Below are 18,705 nucleotides of genomic sequence, written 5' to 3' on the forward strand. Positions count from 1 at the left end.
CCCTCTCTCCCCTGCTAAAACCACTGAACCTGCACCGAATCTGCTACTGGACCACTCACCGATCTCGGTCCTTGGCCCAGCCACTCTTCCCTTTCACTGCCTACCTGCACCACGGGACAGTCTCTGTATCCCACAGCCCCTTCTCCCGGCACTTACCTTGCACTTGCCACCAGCTGGCCCTATTATTTATCTTGTATTCTACTAACCTTTACTGCACTTTCCTTGCACTTGCCACCAGCTGGCCCTATTATTTATTTTGTATTTTACTAACCATGTACAGCACTTCCCCCCTCTCCCCTTCCCCCTGCACTTTCCCAGTCCCTTCTACCCTTGCGCTTGCGCTGTCTGAATGACACCTGGCCTAGTAGGATTGTTGTCTGTCTCCCCGTGTTCCCCCCCACCTCGTCGCGCCTTGAAACACTTGTGTATAGGTGCGTTACAAATGCCATATCATATCATATCATAACCATCCAGCAAAAAATAGACCAGCTTGAGACTTAAAAAACGTGAGACTTCAAAGTGGTGGGAAGTGATGACGCTGCAGACTTATTTGGAAGAACAGAGGATACAGAGGGGGCTCAGAATTTGAACAGTTCCAACATATGAAGAAAATGACCCCCTATTAATAAAAGAGTGGACTGATCGTGCACATAATTGTTCTTTCAAAAAGATGGAGAGTCTTATGCAAACACGGACAGACTAAAGATGATTACGGATATTGCGGAAATAGAAGAACAGTTATTTTCCTCAAACAATGGGATGAACGCAAGAGGAGAATGTCATGTCTTGAAGAGAATCTTGAAAGATTTGTGGGCGAAAACCGAGTTCGTAAGCGAATTAAATTTAAAAGCAGCCAAATAGACTATGAACAAGGATGAATTTATACATTCCACAAACTGTTCGACAAGCAAATCAAGGAACGGGATGCATTTATCAAAAACCATCGTTACAACTAAAGAATCCATCATTCAAGAAACAAGTAGTTCTGATGTCGAGTTAACAGACTTGGAAGCATGGCCTATGAGGCTTATTTTCTTAGAAGAATTCAAACTGCTTCACCTGGACATCAGAATTGAAATGAAGGGCAGACCACCTACAAGGGGGAGAGCAAGAGGAGGAAGTAACAGAATGCTCAGACAAGGAGGGGCCCGCCACCGCCCTATTATAAATATACTCACAAATGCATAACAAGTACTTTATAAAATAAACAGAAATTCCGTCAAAGGGCAACCACTGCTTGTCACAAATGAACATAGTTGGCAAGGCTTCATAATGGTGTGTACGCCCCATAATATGCTTATGTGAGGAGTGCCTTACAGCCAAAATTGTTGCCAACAAAGAGTGCCCAAGGAGTTTCTCCAATTCTAGAAGTCGGAATAGCAAAAGAACAGGGAACGGACACATTTGGTATTACTGGTATGACTGGACACAAGATAGCCACATATGTGGCTTCCTTCACAGGATAGAAAGTGGACAGCGCAGTGAAGGAACAACGCACCATCAAATGGATGAAGCCACAGTGCTGTTCTACTTGGAGTCTATTAATGATGACCATATGTGAGATGCTCCTGGCGCGGGGCCACAGTGGCTACCCCTGTGGATCTGGAGTTTCGAATGGTGGCCCAGCAGATTTCCAAGTAGGTCCTGTGGACGTCTGCCGGAAGGTTCTGACAAGCCCTCATCCCCATCAGCAAGCACATTAGCCAATAGGTGGGAGGAGGCTAAGTGAATGGTGCATTTTTAACCATCAATATTTTATATGTAGTATGTAGTATATGCATAATCATAACATTACTTTTCTTATATTGTATAAGGTTTTGAACAAACCAATATACAATAAATTTAAAAATATTAAAAAGCTGGTTGTTATACCTTCCTAAAGCCAATGTGTTATAAGAAATGATGCGATTCAGAAAAGTCGGGATTGCACAGTGACAATAAATACTGTCATATTGTCTTTACATGTTTTAGTGTAATATTTCTAAATAAAAGATGAGTCCATGGCCAATATATATCATATTTTATATGCTTCTGTCACCAATAGAAAATTGAATTAATTCCTATTCTTTCATTTACAGGAGCCATCAAAGAGCTGAAGGCCACATTTCTCAGACTTCAGATAATTAAAGATGGAATTGATGAGAGGACCTTCAGTGTTCGGTGCGATTACAAAGAGCCATTTGAAAATGCGTCCACTCCTAATGGTCAACTAGTAAGATAAAGAATACATTTGAATATATATAATTGTAATTTGATGACTATACTTCGCGCCTAGAAACGCTTGTGTACAGGTGCGCTATAAATGCCACATCATATCATATCATATTCCAATGTGCTTCCTATGTGGACACCCCTACTCAAATATGCACGTGAAATCGTCTTTTACTTTTGGTTTTTAATAAATAGTCCTGTTAGTGACTCAGCTTGTGTTTGGGATTAGACATTTTTGACATCGGAGCGCAACTCCAGTTTTAGTGTACTTAAGTGATGAAAAAGAGTTTAGGCATTTATGATCCCAAACAAAGCAGGCAGGTGATCACACATAGACCATTGAGCAAAGATGATATTTAATTGAGCTTCTTCTTTTCAAAAGTAATACATTGTATTGCTGTTGAAAGGACTGATGAATGTTAACCAATACATGAGATGAAAAATTTGCTAAATTCTGTAACAACCCTCCCCAATTTTTGTCTTACAAAACTTAATTTGTTTTAATTATATTTAGGGTATTGGTTTTACATGTATAATTTAAGCAGATACATTGCACATTCAAATTAACTGTACATTATTTTTTATTTATTTTTTATTTGAAAGTGCGTTAGTTTTACAAGAAACCTTGTTTACACATAAATCCATACAACAAGAATCTACTTCGCTTCTTTCATTTTTCCATAGCCTTTTTCATTACAATGTTTACTTAATTAGTCTTTCTCCAAACATATAACAGTTTCCAAAAATCTTCCTTTGAAGAAGTTTGTTTTTATTCCTTAGGCAATGGTATTATCTCTTTCAGTCCCTGGCAATGCTCATTCATTACAAAATTAAAAAAATGTATTCCAGCACATGTAAAACAGGTGTTAGCCACTAAAATGAAATCTGACCACCAATCATCTGCTGATTTAGCTTTATAAACTGACAAGTATGAATTTAATCGTCTCGATCTTTGTTGCTTCAACGCAGGACATTCCAGTAGTAGATGCTTTGTTGTTTCCCAAACGTCTTTGTTTCTACAGAATTTGCATGATCCGTTCATTACTCCTTGATTACCAGTGAGGTGCATACATTCGTTAGTTGGATAAACGCCTAGCCTTATTTTCATCAATGCTTCTCTGAAAACATTTCCTGGAAACTTCTTACGGTATTTTGGAATGGAGTCCCTTTTCCGATGTTCCACAGGTCAATTTTCTTGTGTTTTGTACTCAAGCCGTGTTTCTCTGGTATTTATCCAATCTTGTCATTTTAGTTTCTCTTTCACTTTATTTGGATTGTCAATTAATTAGTCGAGGGAAGAATCAATCATCTTCAATGGTGAGTCCAACTATCTTTCTTGTTATTTAGGAGTTCTGTGTTTTTGCCTATCGCCTCGTTGGCCAGAATTTTATAGCCATCTAATGGAACTTTCATTGTGATCTTTCTTAGTAGCGATAGAGATCTCCATCTCACTGTTCCATATAAAGATTGTAACCCTAGTTCAGATCTTATTGCGGCCATAGGAGTACATCTAGGCAGTTTCAAGATAGGCTTTTCAAAAGATGCTTTCAAGTTTAGTCCATATTTTCCATTTTAAGTTCAACCCCACTTCACTTCCATATGTCAATATTGGTGTTACTTTTTGGATATAGAAGGAACAAACCACACTGATAGTGAATTTCCCAAACATTCCATTCAGCCTTTTGCCTTGTGCACATAATTTCTTGGCCTTGATAATTAATTCCATTCCCATTGTGTTATTGATTTTACCTTTTCCAGTCTCTGGTTACCTATTTTCCAAACAAAACTGTTTTTACTGCCCTTTTTTGTTCCTCCAATTGTGAGAATCTTGGTTTTGTTGATATGTATTTCTAACTTATTTTATTCCATATAAGCCAGTAATTCGTTCAGCAGATGACGTAAGCCAATTTCAGTTCTGTCAACCACTACCATGTTGTCTGCATAACACATCATTGCTATTTCAGTGTTGTTTTTTTGGGGGGGAAAATGTTGAGCATGACCCAAATCTTGAGGGAGGTCCGCGATCTATAATTTAAAGGATAGTTCCGGGACTTTTTTTTTATTGTCCCTACGGGTCGGCCATGTGTTTGTAAGCATAAATCGGTAGATCGTAGGAAACTTTCCTATGGACCTTACCCGACTTTTCGCCCATTATCGCACTCGAAATCAGCCTCCATTTTGTGATAATCCTATCATTTCGCCCCATCGACCTGGCTCACCTGCCTTTGCGGCACTAAATCCCCCGCCCCTGAGCCTGACATCAGCAGACGCGTACTGCCCATTTCAAGCACCTCTCGTGTCAACAATCGCTGCGCCTCAGCTATTGACGTGTTGCCATGGAAATGGCAGGACGCCTCTTTCCCCAATAAGTATAAACAGACCGTTTCACAACATACAGCAGCAGATTTTCGATTCCATTCCTCTCTCTGTGTTACTTTGAGTATTCTGTGACTCGTTTCAGTGCTCTGGTCAGCTACCTTCGCCGCTTGTAGCCCGTGTGAACACCTGTACCATCTCTGTAAATTATTTTACTATCTTTACCGCACAATGGCCACAATAATGCCGTATATGTACGAGCCCGAGTACACCGAGGAGGAACTACTGGCTAATGCCAACTGAGGAGGAGAACTGCTGCTGCCGTGAAAATTCCGGGTGCTTGGCCTACATTTCGGAAAGCGAGCAAAGTCTGCAGGAAGGCGAGCAAAGTCCGCAATGCATCACCGAGCTGCCAGAGTTCAGGGAAGCCTGCCTCTCACGGACAGTGTTGAGGATGATGATGGTGCTTATGCACGAACTTCGTGGCACTGTTCATCCGCGTAATCCGAGTAACGAGTAAGTATACTCTGTTTGTGATGTCAGTGATGCCACCACTATTTCATGGTCGTCTCCCACATATAAAATTACATTTACATATCATTCGAACACATGTAAATTGGTTCCATATAGTGCATTTTCTAGATATAATTTTTTTCTAAGAAAAATGACATGTGTTACCTGAATCGACATTGATAAGAAAGTTTGGTCAGTTTAATACAGTTTGCATCTTTTTTTTTCACAGGTGGTACAGGCTGGTGGCCTATCGTTGCTTCACTTGGTGGCTTCACGGGAGGCTCGGACACCTCGTTCGGAGAGTAATACCTGCCTGTGCGGTACTTGCCATTAGACAACATTTCCCCAATGACATTGGACAATACCGCAGATTTTCCCTCGATGTGCTGCAACCTCAACTTTACAATGTGTAATGTTTATTATTTATGTTTAATTAAAATCTAAAATAAAGCCCAACATATATTTTAACAATGGTTGTTTTGATTTTTTAAATGAATCTAGTGTGTCTCCGTTGAATAGCCTTCCAGTGCCTTGTCTTGTCACACCACATGTCTCCGGCCAGCATCCTCCCTCACGCTGGCCGCACACCTTCAATCCACATAACCGTTGAACCCATATATGCAGCAGTCATACATATATTATTTTGTGGGTTGGCATCAAGCGTTGGCAATAAAAAGCTGTTGGATTTTATTGATACAAAACATGGTTATAGGTAAATAATAAATATGGTTGATCATAATAAATCCTCTTTTTGGGCACCGGGTACAGAGATGACCCCCATATATTCTCCTGGGAGGGTGAGGTATTTATAAACTCACCCCCCTGCCTTCCATGTAGTAGATCCTGCAGCCATCCTCTTACATTCAGTTAGATGGCCTCTCCTTGGTGAGGCCCTGCGGCAAACGGGTCTTGTCTGCACGACCACCGCCCCGATCCACCCCCCGCCCTATCAAAGGCAGTTCGCACCAGGGTACTTGCGCTGCTGGCAAGTGGAGCTGTCAGGGAGCGATAAAGGCCAAGAGGTGCCAAAGACCATGTACACTTCAAAGTGGTCTATAGAGCATGGGTTGTTGTTCCCATGTCTACCTCCAGACCCCGTGTCTCCTGCCAAGCATCCCCCCTCACGCTGGACGCCCCCCTGCAATCCACATAAGTGTGTCTCCATTCACGAGTCTTCCTGTGTCTTGTCTGCACGACCACCGCCCCGATCCACCCCCCGCCCTATCAAAGGCAGTTCGCACCAGGGTACTTGCGCTGCTGGCAAGTGGAGCTGTCAGGGAGCGATAAAGGCCAAGAGGTGCCAAAGACCATGTACACTTCAAAGTGGTCTATAGAGCATGGGTTGTTGTTCCCATGTCTACCTCCAGACCCCGTGTCTCCTGCCAAGCATCCCCCCTCACGCTGGACGCCCCCCTGCAATCCACATAAGTGTGTCTCCATTCACGAGTCTTCCTGTGTCTTGTCTGCACGACCACCGCCCCGATCCACCCCCCGCCCTATCAAAGGCAGTTTGCACCAGGGTACTTGCGCTGCTGGCAAGTGGAGCTGTCAGGGAGCGATAAAGGCCAAGAGGTGCCAAAGACCATGTACACTTCAAAGTGGTCTATAGAGCATGGGTTGTTGTTCCCATGTCTACCTCCAGACCCCGTGTCTCCTGCCAAGCATCCCCCCTCACGCTGGACGCCCCCCTGCAATCCACATAAGTGTGTCTCCATTCACGAGTCTTCCTGTGTCTTGTCTGCACGACCACCGCCCCGATCCACCCCCCGCCCTATCAAAGGCAGTTCGCACCAGGGTACTTGCGCTGCTGGCAAGTGGAGCTGTCAGGGAGCGATAAAGGCCAAGAGGTGCCAAAGACCATGTACACTTCAAAGTGGTCTATAGAGCATGGGTTGTTGTTCCCATGTCTACCTCCAGACCCCGTGTCTCCTGCCAAGCATCCCCCCTCACGCTGGACGCCCCCCTGCAATCCGCATAATGCCACGACATATACACGTCATTCATTCACAAACACACCCCTGTTTCGAATTCTTTATAACCCACTTCATATTTCTAATGAGAACTTCTTTGCGCTTTGCTAGTCAACCCGTGAAGGTGCTGGTTATCTGCTCTTCGTCTCTGTGAACTTCCGTGACCACTTTGAGCAAACTCGTCAGTTTGCAACCTGTGAACTGCTCCCTGTTCTACGACAAGAAACTACTCTTATCCCTGCATCTAACTGTTTGTTCGTCAAGGTAAGTCCATGTACCATAATCATTTTGCGTCCAATTTTTTAATTTATATCTATTTGCTAGTAGTCATCAAATTGCATCCATGTTTTCTTTTCGTTCACGACAGTACATGCAAGGAACTAGTCACATGTTCTGAGTTTAGTCAAATTACTTTTTCTATTTTTTGAAAGTTATTGAAATACTTATCCGCATGTGAATAACGTGTATAGTTCCAAGAACCAAAACGGACCTTGCATTGAACCTTTTATGTGTCATTTAATGTTTTAACACATTGGTATTCATAGAGAATTGTTGATCTTTACTTTTCAGAACTTTCCATAATGCCTGCCTGTTCCATTGGCGGTTGCCCTTCGAAGACCCATAACAAATCTGAAGGTACTATAATGCATGTTTTCCCTAAGACAATAGATCAGATAAGAGAATGGGTCCGATATTGCGGATATCCAGCCTCTGAGATAGAAAGTAGAGTCCTAGAAGTCTTTGCGGACAAGAGGGGTGATCGATACCGCATCTGCAGCAGGCACTTTAGCCCAGACATGTACTCCACATCATTGCTAATAAAGAAGAAAACATCGCGAGCGAGGCGAAAATTGCTCTCAACCGCTATTCCCACTCTATTCGTCCACATCCCTCCACTGGTGAGTCAAGTTTACGTATTTATCTCTCGGCATTGCGGTAGTGTGTAGCATTAGCTAACAATAATTTCCCCATTTATGTATCCACTCAATATGAAGGCGGAAGATTCTCCATCCGTGTCGTTATTGCAGTCATCAGCCACTTCAAGCGCCTATCGGGTAATCTTACTTAGCTATTCTGACACTGACTTGTTTTAGGCATGTAAATCAATAGTTTTAATTGATCGTGTAATTATTTTACCTAATGGTACACCACAGTACTCGTCCTCTAGTCTTTGTTTTCAGTTATAATTATTGTTATCCAAAATAATGCAAGTACTGTCTTTCAGGGAGATGCTGAGGAGTCCAACGCATTGACGACAACCGTAGATGTCACTCAGATGCTCGAGGTACGTTTCCGGACAGTTCCATCGATGGAGATCATCAGATCTTGCATTCTTGTAGCGTGATTGTTACACACAATGTTTCTTTCGTTTTTAGCCATTGGTATGTCCTTCTGTCGTCGCCCTCCTATGTGTCTTCTTTTTTCAATATTGTGTTCATTACTAATGAAAGTCCTATGTTTCAGGGAGTCGATGGAGCATTAGTCCAAGAAGAAGGGGGAGCATGCAGTTACGGGTCGGCGCAACAGCTTGCAGAAGTGTGCACCGCAGTTACAGCGTCCCTTGATGTTCTTATGCATTTCAAGGTATGGATACTGACAGATCAATCATGCGAGATCAAATGACGTGATTACATCCGCTATACTTCCTTCTTTATTAACGCAAGTACTATGTTTCAGGGAGCTGACGGAGCTTCTTCAACAAGAACATCACCCCTAGTAGTTGATGCAGATCTCTGGGTGGTGACACTTCCAACGATGGAGCAAATCGAATAATATTTAGATATCCATTATTTATTTTAGACAACTGATCATTTGTGCAGGTCTATTTAGATGAGCCGTTGACGCCTGCAGAAAGTTTATGTTCTTTTAAACAAAATAGAAAACCATACTAATGCAATTACTGTGTTTCAGGGAGTTGCTGAAGCGTCATCTTCAATAATATCATCAATGGAAGTCTATGCGGAGCCCGAGGTATGGATCTTGACAGTTCAATCTAACTAGATCAACAATGCGTGAACTATTGTCGTTTGAATGTTCTACACAATGCGTTCATTCGTGTTTTGCTATTGAGATGTACGTATGGGTATTGGTCCCCAAGGACATTTTGTGTTTTCAATATTATTATACATACTAATGAAAGTTCTATGTTTCAGGGAGTCGATGGAGCCTCAGTGAGTGATGGATGTGCTTATCATGAAAATATAGTCGTTGCAGCGCGAGAGGAAGTGGAGACATGCACACACGAGTCGGAGCAACAGCGTCCAGATGTTGAAGTTCGAGGCAAGAAAGTTTCAAAGAAAAGAAAGCAAAAGAAGGTTAGTGTCCTGTTCACTATATTATGTTGTCTTTCACTGTCAATAGTTCAATACTGTAAGTTGTGTTTAAACTGAACATCCCTTTTCTAATCTGTCCTCTAGTTGCGAGTGGGTGTAAGAACTAGATCTACACAGACAGTGAAGCGAACGAGAGATGTTGCTTGTCAAACCTTTTGGCAGGGACTTGAGACTGGAGATGCATCGTGCCAATGGGAAGAATATGAAGTGATTGACAACGGAGCTATACCACCACCAGCCATTGATAGTGAATGTCCTCCTGGTAGTTTGGATGCAGTCGGAGATCAATTCACAGAATCCACACCCGCAAAAAATAAGAGCGCGCGAAAGTTGAAGACATTGTTTTTTTCTCCCATCTCCGGACAAGGAACAGTTGTTGCAGTGGAAGAGAATGACATGGACGACAATGAAACACCATCAATATCACTCAGCATAGCGGAAGACGATATCAGAGATTGTATCTTTCATGCGAGTGACATGTCCTCAACGTTACAGGCCGAACCAGCTGGGATGCAGAGTGACAGTATAAGGAAAGAGGCCAAATTCATTGTATTCGATAGCTGTTTGATGGATATTATTATGATGATGAAATGTGGGCATTGGGTTGGTGGGGAAGTATGTGGGGAGCCATTGATTAATGTGACTCGTGCAATTCGAGGCACTAACCTTAAAATACATGCCACCTGTACACAATATCATCCGTTCGCATGGTCTGCACAACCCATGCTGGGGCAACTGCCAGCAGGCAATCTACTTTGTGCAGCGGCCGCACTTTTTAGTGGTTCAAGTTTTAAAAAGTTACAGTATTTCTTTCAGTTTGTGGGAATCCATTTCATTGCGAAAACTCAGTTCTACAAATACCAAACCGATTATCTATTTCCAGCCATCAGCGAAGCTTGGAGAATGGAAAAAATGTCAATGGAAAGTACATTCGCGGGCAAACGCTTCAGGCTAGCCGGTGATGGACAGTGCGACAGCCCAGGATTTTCAGCCAAGTACTGCACCTACCACTTTCAGGACATGGAAAGTAAGAAAATTGTGAGTTCGGTGGTCGTGCAGGTGTCACAAAGTACATCCTCAGTGGCCATGGAGAAAGTTGGCTTTGTAGCATCATTGCAAGAACTACAATCGCGGGGAATGGTGATCGACCTGATAGCCACGGACAGACACGTTTCAATTGCCAAGACAATGAGAGAAGAGTACAAAAATATAAATCACCAATTTGACGTATGGCATCTTGCAAAAACAATCAATAAAAAATTGTCGGCTGCAGGAAAAAAAAAAGATATGCAAGGTATTTCACAGTGGTCCAAGTCAATCAGCAACCATCTTTGGTGGAGCTCAAAAACATGTGAAGGGTCGTTGGAAATTCTACTGGAAAAATGGCGGTCAGTAATGTTGCACTGTAGCAACGTACATCGATGGTCGACAAATGAACATTTCCACAAATGTGAACATGGCCATTTGTCCACAGAGGAGGCACGGAAGAAGAAGTGGTTGATTCCTTCATCACCCACTCACAAGGCCATTGAAAAGATTGTATTTGATAAAACTATAACAAGAGATTTGAGGGGACTCACGGAATTCTGCCACACAGGAGATTTGGAGGTGTTCCACAATATGTGCCTAAAGTACAGGCCCAAAAGATTGCATTTTGGCATGGAAGGCATGATAAATCGGACTCTTCTAGCGGTCTTGGCACATAACCATAATGTTGGCCGTCAACAAAGTAGGACGACCGGAACTTTAGGGACGCTTCGCTACAATAAGGCCTTCACTAAAAGAAGTAAACAATGGGTGATCAAACCAGTGTTTGAGGATATGCAATATGAGTTTATTGAGAGACTTATCGTAGATGTCCTCGATAGGCACATACATGGAGTGGTGAACGAACCTATGCAGGGGACAACTGCATTGCCACCCAACATTGCCTCTGTTCCATGTCCACCTAAAGCAGAGCTCATTGAGAAATACACATCACGGTTTAAATGATTGTAATTTGATTGTCTGTTCTCTCGAGTCTCCTCATGTTGCAGGCCCAAACTAGAAATGTGTGCTCGCTCAAAGTGAAGGTCAGCTGCTTTGATGTTTTGCTCGGGTGGCGGAACGGCCCACGACCCAGTATAAGGTTCTATTGTGATTTGACCTTGACAGGCCGGGACCATCCCGAAAGACTAAGAAAAGATAATGAATAAAATTTCAGAAACGAAACGATGAGCCACGTTCATTAGAAGAAGTAACGTCGGCAAAGAAGGAGTGGTGTTTCGGGTCTGCCCTACACAGAGACACAATGGAAAATGCAAATATAATGTAAGTAACTTTTGATGAGTTTATACCGCAATTTCATTACTATACAGTGGCTTTAAAGACGGGTTCAGTTGTACTTGTTCGTTCTATGTGGCATATTGTTTTCTACCGCGCACTATCTTGAGGAGAAACATCTGCTTTTACTGAAGTACCTCAAAACCTTCCTCTTTGCTTCTGCTTTCTCTCTCCCTCTCCCCTGCTACAACTGGTCCACTGTCTGCGACCTCGGTCCTGGGCCCTTCCACTCTCCACCTGCACTGCCTCCCTGTCAACCCCTGCACTGGGGGACTGTCTCAGTATCCTACAGCCCCCCCCTTCCCAGCACTTGTTCTGCACTTACCTTGCACTTGCCACCAGCTGGCCCTATTTATTTATTATTTTATGCTACTTACCTTGTACTCCACTCCCCCCCCTCATGCCTCGCCACGCCTTTAAACACTTGTGTACACCCAGTAGCGCTGTCCTCGCTATGAAATGAATAATTTTAATAAGGATCTGATGGTGAGACTAATTTCATTTTTTATGTTTTTAGGTACATCATTCACTACTGTCTGTGTCACGAGTACCAGACACCGGCGGACGGCTTCTACAGCCGCCAGTTGCTTCTCCGCGTGAACAACGTTACCACCCTGACCATTTTATGGGACGATCGCCAAGTACAAGTATGCCCTTACGCGGTACTAACGGTTAGATGCAACATACCTACCGTTGTGGTGGCCTAGTGCCTCGTTGTTGGAACAGCCATGCGATTATCAGTGCGACCGAAGAGCTTATTTTTATCGTAAACCAACACCCTGTGTACTGCACACGAACATCGCTTCCCTCAATACGAACTTTTTGGAACATGAGCAAATAAAAATGCAAATCGCTGAATATTCTCTAAACATTTGATGTCAAATAAATGTACTTTACCACATTTACAATCTTGCGGTTTGATTTCAAAGTACAGTTTCATATTCCGAATTGTGGTGCGCTGTATTGTGAGCTGATCTGTGTTGATTTCCGGGGTCTGTGTGGAGTCGCGTAGAAGACGCCTGGGCGCGTTTGCCTACGCAGCTCAGTCACGTCACGGATAGAGGCGGGGAATATGAATGTTTTGATAAAGTCTGTTTCAGGGGCGGGGGATTTGATTTAGTGCCGCAAAGGCAGGTGAGCCAGGTCGATGGGGCGAAATGATAGGATTATCACAAAATGGAGGCTGATTTCGAGTGCGATAATGGGCGAAAAGTCGGGTAAGGTCCATAGGAAAGTTTCCTACGATCTACCGATTTATGCTTACAAACACATGGCCGACCCGTAGGGACAATAAAAAAAAAGTCCCGGAACTATCCTTTAAATAAGGTCGCCGCTAACAGGCAACCTTGTTTTACCACTGTTTTAGTTCTTATCACCGTTGTTAGGTTACAGTCTTGAGATCTTATTCGTGTCAATGTATTTTCGTGCAGGGCTTTTATTGGTATCGAAATGTCCTCAGGGCAACCCCACTTTTGGAGTTTAGTCCAAAGAATTGCCCTGTCAACCCCATTGAACGCCTGCTTTAGATCTATGAACGCCTGATGTATTCTTTTGTCGGTTTGAATTGCGTTCAATTTTAGTAAAGACAGGAGAAATAGATATAATTCAGTACCAATGCCTTTTGTAAAGCCTGTTTGACGAGTATCAATGATTGCAATCCTGGCAGCACATTCAGTCTAGTTTGTTTGCAGGTCTGAAGCAAATATTTTCCCAATAGTGTCAAAAAAGGTGATCGGCCTGTAATTTCCCAGATCTTCTCTTTTCTCTTTCTTGAATATTGGTACTATGATCCTTTTGGTCCATGATTCTGGCAATTTCTTTTACTCATGGATATTTTTAAATCTCAAGTTAATCCATTTTGCACATTTTGACGGGTTCTTTTTGAGATGAAGTTTTGTGACTTCGTCTGGACCTGCTGCGGACGAGGCCTTTAATTTTTTTATTTTCTGCTCTATTTGGACTATGGTCAATGGCAAGTTCCAAGTGCAGTTTTTGGAACTTTTCTCTGTCTTCGTGGTTAGTAATTAACTTCCAAACACCTTGGAATAATGCTTTGCCCAATCATCTTGTGTCACACCGCTTACCAACTGGCTTTTTTGATTCAATGTCCGATTATTAATTATTGACCATAAGTCCCTTGAATTTGAATTGGTAAGGGCCATCAGAATGTGTCCCTGCTCTCGCTGCTGACGGAATCCTATTAAATAGTTTTTATAATATTTCTTCCGTTGTTTGATCTTCTGTAATTGAAAGGCACCAACAGATCTAGTCGTAGTTGTTGCTTCTTGGTTGCCACATTACTACTGTATTGATGTTTTGGCTTTAGCAGTGTTAGTTTCATCCCTGTCCTTTTCGTTTCATAGGCTTTTAGTAAACTGTTGTAGCAGGTGTCCATTTCATCGATTCAGACTTTTTAATTATATTTTTCAGTTAATGTTGTGATGTCGTTTCTTCTTATTCTTAACCGATTTTCTCCATTATTTAGTTCCAGTGGAGAGAAATTTATTTTAGCCCAATCTCCTCTTGTTTTCCATTTCCAATTAAGTTTCAAGATTGCAAAATAATCTCAAGGCTATCTACTTGGTGAAACCACTGGTTTAGAATCCATATAATTGTCGAGCTTGAGGAACCATTAGTCCAAGTTGGCTTACCAGGGATATCTCCCTTCAATATTATTAGATTGTTTGCTTCTGTCATCTGGATCCATTTTGCTTCATTCAAATCTTCACGCTTCAGATTTCCCAAGTTCGGAGTGCCCTGCTTATTTAAGCATTTTATATTTAGGTCTCCACACATGATCAGGATCAGATGGGGATCTTTAGAAAGTTTGTTCGTTATTATTTCTTCAATACTTCCCAACAGTTTTTTTGCATTCATTCTTACCAGATTCCAGTAGATATTGAATAGTAGTAGTTTTCGTTCACTCCTGGGGTCTTGCTCTACTATGTTTATTAAGACCCATTGTACAAAAGAATTCAGATTCCCTTTTTTATAAAAGTGACCCCAGGCTTGTGTTTTACTAATATCAGTGATCCCGCGTAAGGTCTTCGATTGGGTCTTATCAAGGCTGGATTAATGAGAACATCAAAGTTTTCACAGAGGGGTTTATCTATGAGCCACGACTCTTGTAGGCATATTATCGAAGCATGTCTCAGTTCTCTCCTTGATTCATTAAACAAATATCTAAATCCCCTAGTGTTCCAAGAAATCAAGGAGTCACGATCGAGTCCAGGTTTTTCTTCTTGTTAATTTACTTTTTTAATCACTAAAGTGCTTGCGACCCAGGACCAATCTTCATTTAAACTCAATGCTTCTTGTTGCATCTGTTTGCATTCCTTAAGTGTGATTCCATCAATATTATTTCCTATTGTAATCTGGATATTTTCAGCCTCTTTATTCAAAATAGTGTTGGGATCCAATTTTTTGGTATTATTATTATTTTTCTTTTTTTACCATTTGTTTGTGTTTATCCATCCTTGGTGGTGTTTTCTTATCAAATGGACTAGGGCTGTTTGGGTCAGTAAGTTCGTATCCCCTTTTTCTTAACTTTCCAACATTTTTTTAATCAATTTCTTCTTTGTTCTAGTGGAATTTAAGTGCAAAATTACTTTGTTGACCCTGTCTTCATTACAGTATTCAATGATCGCAATGTCATCTGAATCTATTTCCTTTCATTAATTTACACAATGTAGTCACTTTAGCACATTTTTCCTATTTAGGTTTATTTTGTTTGTTTCTGTAAGAACACTTTCTATCTTCACTTTTAAGTTGGGAGTCACTCTACGATGCATAGAGCGTGCTCGTTCCTTGTCAGGAGTATTTTTATCCTGACATTTTGCTGGTTTTGAGGGGTTCTATTTGACTCTGATTTTATCTTGGGTCTTCTTAGGAGATGAGTTTGATTTTTCCACCTCACTTTGCTTCCGTTTACGTTTGTTTTCCGTTGTAGTGAACAGCCGCATTTCAATTAGTGAATCGTCTTCGTCTTCGATCTCACTCATCGAGACCCCCGTATTTGTTTCTGATTCACTCAAGTCATCCTTTGATTTATCGGTTTCTCTACAGTCTGATTCATTGTTTTCCTGAATGTAAAATGATGCATCGTCGATCAAGTCCTGTGTCAGCTCTTTTTCATCGTCTTTGAGTTCCGAATCACTGTCATCTATGACTGGAGCTCATTTATGAACGACTCTGACTATTTCCTTACTCGATGTCCCAATCCTTTCTTTAACTGAGAGATTCTTTGTTTTGTTGTTGGCCTTTTCCGATATTGCCACTATGTGCCCCAAAAAGGCTCTGAATCCAGTCTGTTTCCCGTTAGAGCAAGATTTAATATTTTTTGTTTTTTTAGCTCTAACGTTAACAATTTCCCTGTTGTTTTTGACAGACTTTTAATTTTTTTATTTCTCTTTGAGCACCAATGATTCTTTTAATCTTTTTGATGGTACATTAAATTCCCGAATACATACTGTCTTCTGTTGTGATGGTTTTCATTTTTCCCATTTTTCCTGCTTCCATTGCTGTTAAGGGCATCGCAGGCACCTGAGGTTTCTGTTGTTGAAGAGTCTCTCGTCTAGCTTGTTGTTGCATTTCTTTACTATCGCTCTGATCTGTCCATATGGTCTCTTGGGTTGCAGCAGTTTGTGTCACGCTCACCTGACTCCCACGGAGGCGCAGGCCTGGTTTGGAGCGCTGTTGCCTCTTCTATGGTGAAGCGCAGGACTCGGAAGATGGACAGGACCGGACTCTCAAATCTGGCTTGTCTGACTCGCAGAAATATCCTTCTGTGTGTGAAAAGGGAGTATTAACAACCTGCGGGATAATGTGTAAGCCTCCCACTCCCTTCTCACCCTCCACGAAACCCTTCTGCGATTCCCCGTGAAGTCTCACCTTAGGGTCTCAAAGGACAAGTTCGCCATCCTGCTTCTGATGCAGGGGCGCGTTGTAATCCAGTTACTTCACTGGATCATGGATTGTAGAGAGTTCAAGTTTGCTTGAACTTCCCGGTAAAGTACTGTGAGAATTCTGTTTATAAGTATGAGCCCGAAATAATAAATGTCCGTTGTCTCTATTTCAGGTGCAGAACAAAGATTCCGAGATGAGCAATGGAACCGACGAAGGAAACTCAGGTGAGTTGTTTGATGAGAGGTTCCTTTAGTGTCCTTGCTTTAATGCACTAATGCTTGTGTCTTTTTTCCCCATAGGGGCCGGGGTTCGGAAATGCCAGAGATATGGCACCGGCCCGAAGTGAGAGGTGCAGTTCCAGTAGATATCAGGTAAGTCTTTAATGAGCGTTCAGGTAATGTCTTAGCATTCGCTCACTAACGCTGATGTCTCTTTTTTCCCCTTAGGGGCCGGGGTCCGGAAATGCCAGGATGCGGCACCGACCCGAAATGAAGTGGGAATGACCCAACAAGTAAGTGTTATGATGGCAAATTAAGGTTTTCTTATTCTCTTCCCTAGCTCACCTTTGTTCTTGTCTTTTTCTCCCTAGGCGCTGAAATGTGCTGCGGATCCAGATGGTCGCTGATGAACATGGAGGCACCTAGTAAAGGTGAGTGGAATGCGGCGCTGCAGCGATCAATGCAATGTGCTTTTAAAATGAATGTCTTCCTTTTCAGGATTGTCAGCGAAATGTCTCCGGAATGTGGATTTAGCAGGTAAGGACTCTTCTTTCTCCTATTCTCTTCTCTTCTCCCTTTGCAGGTGTTCCAGGATGCTGGCGGGCGTGGCAGAAGTCAGGATGCAGGACCAGACACGGTGAGCGTCCAGCTGCTAGATGCAGAACAACGCAAAGCGTGAGTTGCTGCTTGGGCGTGGCTTAAATAGCCTTCAAAGTAGTTCCAGGTATGCATCCCTCCTCTCAGGCATGTATTCTTCCTCCGGCCACACCCGTGTGGTTAAGTAGTCCCCAAAGATAAAGTAGTCCCATTCAGGCCTCTAGATGGCCCGGATGTTGCAGCATGGTCTGCATCAGGTAAGTTTACCCAAGCACCTTTAAACACAAAGTCATCTTTTATGAGCCTGGCGCCTATAGCGCCAGGACTGTTGTCCAATATGAGCCTGGCGCCGAAGGCGCCAGGACTGAGTCCAAAGGGCCCCTACTTGGGGCTGCTGAGACCTCCCTCGGGGACATAATGTCTGCCTCTGGGGTAGCTGGGCCTGGTCTGGCTCCTTGGAGGTAGACATCAAGACAGTTTGGCTCTGTCCTTTCCTTATTATCCTCGTTGTGGTGATCGCTGTCATTGTCAGTCTCTTCATGGGGAGCTTTACTACAGTATTTGTCATAATTTGGGACTTTGGTGCATGATCCAAGGGGTCCCTAAACTCGTTTCTTTTCCCTTGCCCCCTGCACTTAACATACTGGTCTCTCAATCTTTATTTTCTGCTGATTTTCTCATCCATTTCAGTGACTCCAACAGGGATTGCATCATTGTTTGTTTTTCACCTTGCTCGCCAACTGCTAGGTCGCATAGCCTTCTTTGGCAACCTATAGAGGTTTCTGCTTCCTCATCTAGTCGTTCTTCTACTTTTTTTAATAAAGCATTCCATGGCGACCAGAATGGAGAGGAGATATCATGGTTGTGTTATCCTTTACATTTTCATTAATGTATTTGTATAATTTGGTGTATGGGGCTAAGGAGATTGACAGTACTGCCATGACGTTGTTATGTATCTGTGTACTGGTCGCCATTGACAGTTGATTTTTATCAGATGTTGAGATGTTTGTCTCCTCTGCGGTTATTTTCTTCTCGCCCCCAGACATTTTTTTGTGGCGAGGTTCTCCCCGTTGTTCTACTCAATCGCTGAGCGTATCAGAGTTCACTTCTTGTCTAATCCTTTTCCCTAATTCTCTCTGCAGATACACTTCCTTTATTAGCATCTCATTATCTGCATCATTATCGATTTTTTGTGTTGTCTCTGGAATAGGACAAGTAGCTACTTGTTGTCTTTCTTTGAATGAGGTAGTATAGCAGCTTCCTTGGGTCACCTCTTGTGCACTGTCTGTGGCATCATCACAGTAGTAGCCATCCCTTCGA

At 42.6% G+C, this 18,705-nt stretch overlaps 1 protein-coding gene across 3 annotated transcripts in view; it reads left to right on the forward strand.

Moving 5' to 3' along the window:
- The window catches only part of IL17RB (interleukin 17 receptor B), an 833,505-nt gene that overhangs the window by 337,969 nt on the left and 476,831 nt on the right, over window positions 1–18,705 (forward strand). For all 3 annotated transcript variants that reach the window (XM_069643631.1, XM_069643630.1, XM_069643633.1), the window contains exon 4: window positions 2,079–2,212. In XM_069643631.1, the coding sequence (XP_069499732.1) occupies window positions 2,079–2,212 (134 nt within the window). The remainder of the gene's footprint in view (window positions 1–2,078; window positions 2,213–18,705) is intronic.

Source organism: Ambystoma mexicanum, chromosome 2p, assembly GCF_040938575.1.
Source record: "Ambystoma mexicanum isolate Mex_15411 chromosome 2p, UKY_AmexF1_1, whole genome shotgun sequence".
In the NCBI taxonomy this organism is placed as follows: Eukaryota; Metazoa; Chordata; class Amphibia; order Caudata; family Ambystomatidae; genus Ambystoma; species Ambystoma mexicanum.